This window comes from Empidonax traillii, unplaced genomic scaffold (assembly GCF_003031625.1).
Source record: "Empidonax traillii isolate 1590-97213 ecotype Southwest subspecies unplaced genomic scaffold, ASM303162v1 scaffold1356:size330773, whole genome shotgun sequence".
NCBI lineage: Eukaryota > Metazoa > Chordata > Aves > Passeriformes > Tyrannidae > Empidonax > Empidonax traillii.
Genome location: NW_020956549.1, coordinates 325,475 through 330,773, shown reverse-complemented (window position 1 = coordinate 330,773; position 5,299 = coordinate 325,475). Strand labels below are relative to the sequence as shown.

At 57.0% G+C, this 5,299-nt stretch overlaps 1 protein-coding gene across 2 annotated transcripts; it reads right to left on the bottom strand.

Moving 5' to 3' along the window:
- Window positions 1-404: 404 nt before the first annotated feature.
- LOC114069768 (peptide methionine sulfoxide reductase MsrA-like) lies at window positions 405-2,504 on the bottom strand. 2 transcript variants are annotated; one of them, XM_027906789.1, is made up of 6 exons: window positions 2,335-2,503; window positions 1,891-1,959; window positions 1,680-1,799; window positions 1,102-1,206; window positions 857-963; window positions 405-709 (listed from the first exon to the last, which is right to left on the bottom strand). In XM_027906789.1, exons 1-6 carry the CDS (start codon window positions 2,405-2,407, stop codon window positions 551-553), a joined length of 633 nt encoding a protein of 210 aa, XP_027762590.1. In that variant the 5' UTR covers window positions 2,408-2,503; the 3' UTR covers window positions 405-550. The 2 variants fall into 2 exon arrangements, with proteins under 2 accessions (XP_027762590.1, XP_027762591.1); XM_027906790.1 differs by lacking the exon at window positions 1,891-1,959 and having other exon boundaries at window positions 2,335-2,504.
- Window positions 2,505-5,299: the final 2,795 nt, after the last annotated feature.

The window sequence follows — 5,299 nt, the reverse complement described above, 5'->3', positions numbered from 1 at the left end:
TACAGGGACACAGGGATACAGGGACACAGGGACACAGGGACACAGGGACACAGGGATATAGGGACACAGGGACACAGGGACACAGGGATACAGGGACACAGGGATATAGGGACACAGGGATACATGGACAGAACACAGGGACACAGGGATACACGGATACAGGGACAGGAAACAGGGACAGAGGGACAGAGGGACAGGACACAGGGACACAGGGATACAGGGACACAGGGACATAGATGCATGGACATGGACCCGCAGATACACAGACACGTGGACGTGGACACACGGACACACAGATACAGGCACAGCTCCCCCCTGCCCCCACTCAGCACCCAGTGACCCCCCAGAGTCCCCCCATAAAAGCCAGGACAGAGTGGGAGTCACAGGGCTTTAATCACGGGGGACAGTGGGGCGCTGTGGGGTGGCAGTGACATGTGGGGCCAGCAATGCCAGGAAGGTGGGGACAGCCCAGGGGATGTGGGAACAGTGCAGGGGACATGGGGACAGCCCAGGGGATGTGGGGACAGCCCAGGGCACAGGGGGTGGCCCCTCAGCGGGTGATGAGGCAGGTGACCCCGGTGCCCTTCATGTCACAGGAGGCCCCGGGCACCTTGTGCAGGTACTGCTGGTGATGATCCTCGGCGTAGTAGAAGTCACGGGCTGGCTCGATGGCAGTGGTGATGTCCCCACACCGCTGTGTCCCCAGCTCCTAGGACAGTCCCATGGCAGGGGGAGCCTGGAGGGACCCCCCATCCCCCTGCCCCGCACGTGGCACAGCCAGGGTGGCGGCTTTGCCCATACCCTGGGGCTGGGGGAGGTGGCTGGTGTCCCCAGGGTGTCCCAGTGTCCCCAGTACCTGCTGGTACAGGTCCCTGCTCCGGAGGGCAGTTTCCTGCTGCCGAGGGCCCAGGGTGTAGATGACAGAGCGGTACTGGGTGCCCACATCCTCCTGCTGCCTCATGCCTGGGGGGCAGCACCCGCGGGGGGGTGGTTATGGGGCACCCCAAGGGATGGAAGTGCCAAGACCCTCCTCTTGGAGCCCATTTGGGGTTAACCCCCCCCCCAGACTCCCCAGTGCCCAGCCCAGGGGCCCATCCCTACCTTGAGTGGGGTCGTGGTTCTCCCAGAAAATTTTGAGAAGCTCCTCGTAGCTGATTTTCTGGGGGTCAAAGACCACCCTGACCACCTCGGCGTGCCCCGTCAGCCCTGTGAGCAGAGCCAGCCCTGCTGCAGCCCCTGGGCGTGGCTTCCTGCCCCCCAACCTCCCCCTGCCCCGGGATGGAGGCAGGGATTGGGAGGGGCACCAGCACCCTCTCACCCCCCCAAACCCCCTTCCTCAGGTGCCTGCTGGGGGTGGGATCCCCAAGTCTGTCCCACACCGGGATAAATCCCCAGCTGGACGTGGCAGCAGGGATAATATTCCCTGCAGACAGTTAATCCTCTGCCAAACGTCTGTCCAGCTAAGCCAGGGCTGTCTGTCCAGGCTGGGGGGGTTTGGGGGGACTGGGGTGGGGGACAGGGGGATCATCATCCAACAGACACCCGAGAGCATCCCATGGGATCCAGCCCAGGGCAAGGTGCTGTGGGACACCCTGAGGTGCTGGATGGGGATGTCACCCATTGTGGGGGACACTGGGGGGGTCCCTGTGGCAGCAGGGAATGGGGGAGCCCCTGGTTACCTGTGCGAACCTCTTCGTAGGTGGGGTTGGGGGTGAAGCCTCCTGAGAACCCCACCTGGGTGGAGAAGACCCCTGGCGTGTTCCAGAAGAGCTGCTCGGCCCCCCAGAAGCAACCCATGCCTGTGGGGGGACAGGCAGGGGGGGTGAGGGGGGCTGGGAGGCCTCAGGGATGTTAGGACCCCCCTGCCCTGGCCCTGCAGGAGCCACTCACCGAAAATCGCCGTGTCCATCTCCGCCGGGAATGGCGGGACCGTGGGGTTCCCGGTGACAGCGTGGGTGGCTGGGGGTGGACATGGGGTCAGGACCCCCCAGCCCACCCAAACTGCAGCCACCTCCACCCTCTGTGTCCCCCTAAAAGCAAGCACTGACCCTGTCCCTGTCCCTGTCCCTTCCAGCTCTTGGGGACACCCCCTGGGAACCCTCCCCATGAGACATTATGAACCCCTGGGGACAACCAGAACCTCTTCTGGCCCATCTGGCCACTGGCCTGTGTCCTCTCATGGCCACCCTGACCCAAAAAGGGCCCCTGTGGGGGTCTCGGGGCTGCCACTGGCCATCTCCCAGCACTAACAGCCCGGGAGCAGCCCCCCAAAACCACACGAGGGTGCTGGGCTGGGGGGAGCTCGAGGTGCCACCCCCTCCCTGTCCCCAGTACCTGTCACTGTCATCCTCTGTGCTCTGCCTGGCAGAGCCTCGGCGGGGCTGGGGAGCACCCCCGCACCCCGCATGGCCCCCCAGAGAGGGGCTGTCTCACCCTCCAAACTGGGAGCTGGACGCTGCGGGTGCTGGGAGAGGCACTGGGAGCACTGGGAGCACTGGGAGGCAGAGCCCAGCCCGGAGCGGGGTCAGCGCGGGGGGCACAGGAGGGGACGTCACAGGGACACGGGGACACGGGGACAGGGCACACGGCCCCGGGAGAACCCCCCCAGTGGGACCCCCGGGGGTGTCAGAGCGTGTCGGGGGGCACGACGGGGCCGGGGCCGGTGGACCCCGGCCGGGGGGTGACCCCAGGGGACACGGGCAGAGTCCCGGCGTGTCCCAACAGCCCGTCAATGGTTAACGCAGCCGGGGCCGCCACAGCACAAGGGTCACCCTGGGACTGCTCCAGCCCCCCTGGCCGAGCCCCACCAGAGCCTCCCCAAAAACCAGGATTAGGGACCGGACCCCCCCCGCCCGCCCGTCCTGGACCCCAGGGCAGCACTCGGTACCCTAAGGCTGAGGGGATGCAAGCCCGGGGCGCCCCTAAATCCCCCTCCCCAGCCCACAGAGCCCCATCCCTGAGCCCCATCCCTCTCCAGGAGAGGGTGCTGCTGCCTTTGGAGGCGCTGGAGCCGATGGAGTGGGATGGGGGAACACAGGCGGGACGTTTTGGATGGAGGGACGGGGGGGAAATCTCCTCACTCACCTTCGTTAGTGGGGGAAGAGGAGGAGGAGGAAAACGAGGATCAGCTCGGCCACATCAACACCCTTTTCCCAACTGTTTGCTCCTTCCGAAGATGCTTTTTGCTGCTTTTCCCCCACATCCAGCTCTGTCCTGCAGGGCAGTTCCTTCTGGATAACGCTGTCACCATGTGCTGCTCTCAGTGTCCCTGCTGTCCCCCAAGGGTGCCAGAACCCCTCCATTCGGGCTGGATGAGCCCTGTTCGTGTCCCCCGGCCATCCTGCATCCCCCCAGGAATGGTGAACACGGGTTAACAGCTGCACTTTGATGATCCCAGAGGCTTTCCCAACCTAAACCATCCCCATGATTCCATCAGGAAATCTCCTTTTCCCAAACACACTGGTGTCAGCACCAAACCTGCTCCCCCTCAAACCCCCCTGCCTGGAGTTTCTTGCCTCCGAGGCTCAGCTGAGCTGTTTCCTTCCAGGGATTTGGGGTGTTGGCAAAGTTTGGAAAACCCCGAATCAGCCCCTGCGAAGGCCCAGGCTGGGTTTACACTACACAACTCCAGGGATTAACAAATTTTGGGAAGCACAGCAGCCAAGCAGCTTTTCCTTTCCCCTTCCCCACAAACCGCCCGCAAATATTTTTACCTGTTTTATTTTTCCAAGGAAATCTGAGTAGTAACCACCTTTTTGCTCTTACCTGTGCCTCATTCACAGTGAGATGACATTCCATGCCTTTGGGGTCTTCAGCTACAATTAAAGGTGGATTTTTTTCCCCCCCTTTATCCTGCAGTTTTCAAACACACAGCCCTGCTGAAAGCAAACCTAGAAAATTCCCAGTTTTGGTCCCAGTTTAGACCAGATGCAGACTGAAGCAGGGGAAATTCAAGCAGCAGCTTGTCCCAGGTTGGAGGGGAATATGACCAGTGGATAAAAATCGTTTTTTCCTTAAATAAAAATAATTGCAGGCACCACACCTGCAGCTGAAGCGTCGTGGTTTTCAAATCCCATCTTCCCCTTCCTCACCAAAAAGGGGAAGAAACTGCCTGACCAACAGTGAAACCAGCACCCAAACACCTGTAGGCACAGCCCAAAACCCCTCTCTCCAGCTTTATTTTTTTTACTCTCAACTAAAATTCTCTCAAAAAACCACCTTTTTAATTTGGGCTTTTAATCAAGTTGAGTTTCTGTCCTTCCCTCCTGCACAACAATGTGGGTTTCACCTCCCTCTCAGAGCACACCAGGGAGGGATTTGGGGTTTTGGTCACCTCAAAGAGAGATTGAAAATATGGAAGAATTAAGAAGAGAAAAATTCTTTTGGGGGAAAACAAGTGAAATCATAGAATCACAGACTGGTTTGGGTTGCAAGTAACCCTAAAGACACCCTAATTCCACTAGACCAGGTTGCTCCAAGCACTGCCCAACCTGGCCTTTAATTTAATGTAAAATATCCCAGGAAATGCAAACCACCACTCCACTCTTTATTTCCATGTTTGTTGTTTTTTTTTCCCAGGAGGTGGGGATGGAGGAGAAGGGAGCAGGAGACACCAGTAATGCTCAACAGGATTTCACGTTTATTATTGAGAAGTGATTAATGGTGAAAAGAAAGGCAACGCCCATTCCTCGTTGGCTTAACAAGAAACTGAAACAAAGTCACTACACATTTTTTACAATTATTTCTTCCTTTTTTTTTTGGTGCTTTTTTTCCTTTTTTTTTTTTTCTTGTCCAAAATTATTAATTTTTCCTGTAAACAAAACAAGTTTTTTTTTGTAACCACTGTTCTCAGCTTTCAGAAAAAAAAAAAATCAAATTCATCCAGACTTAATCTGCATAATGCACAAGAACAGAACATTTCTTAGGACTCCTAGTACTTGACTTTTGAGTAACAAAGGGTCAGAGAAAAATGAACCACCTTTAAGACACAACCTCGTGGATAATTTCTGTTTAATTCTTCTTAGGCCAAAAATCCCCCAAACTTCCTTTTCCAGGCCATGGAGGTGGGGAAGGAGAAAGAAAGAAAAAATGTAAAACAAAATGACTCCACTTTCCATGGGTGGATGTTACAACTCGGTGTTCCAAGTGCAAATGTCAAAACCAGGGGGGAAGGAGGCGCGAGGGGGTGGAAGGAAGGGAGGCTGCAGGGTTTAAAAATTAAGAGAGAAACAACAACAAAAAAAAGGCATATGCCACTTATGGACTTGAAAAAATCCCCCCCAAGAAAAAAAAAAAAAAC

What these genes read in the sequence shown, in the direction of transcription:
- LOC114069768 (XM_027906789.1), bottom strand. Translation starts at nt 2,407, where the DNA reads ATGCGGGGTGCGGGGGTGCTCCCCAGCCCCGCCGAGGCTCTGCCAGGC. An exon ending in GATGGACACGGCGATTTTCG is followed by an intron (nt 1,800 to 1,890) that starts GTGAGTGGCTCC and finishes GTCCCCCCACAG; the next exon opens with GCATGGGTTGCTTCTGGGGG. An exon ending in GAACCACGACCCCACTCAAG is followed by an intron (nt 964 to 1,101) that starts GTAGGGATGGGC and finishes GCTGCCCCCCAG; the next exon opens with GCATGAGGCAGCAGGAGGAT.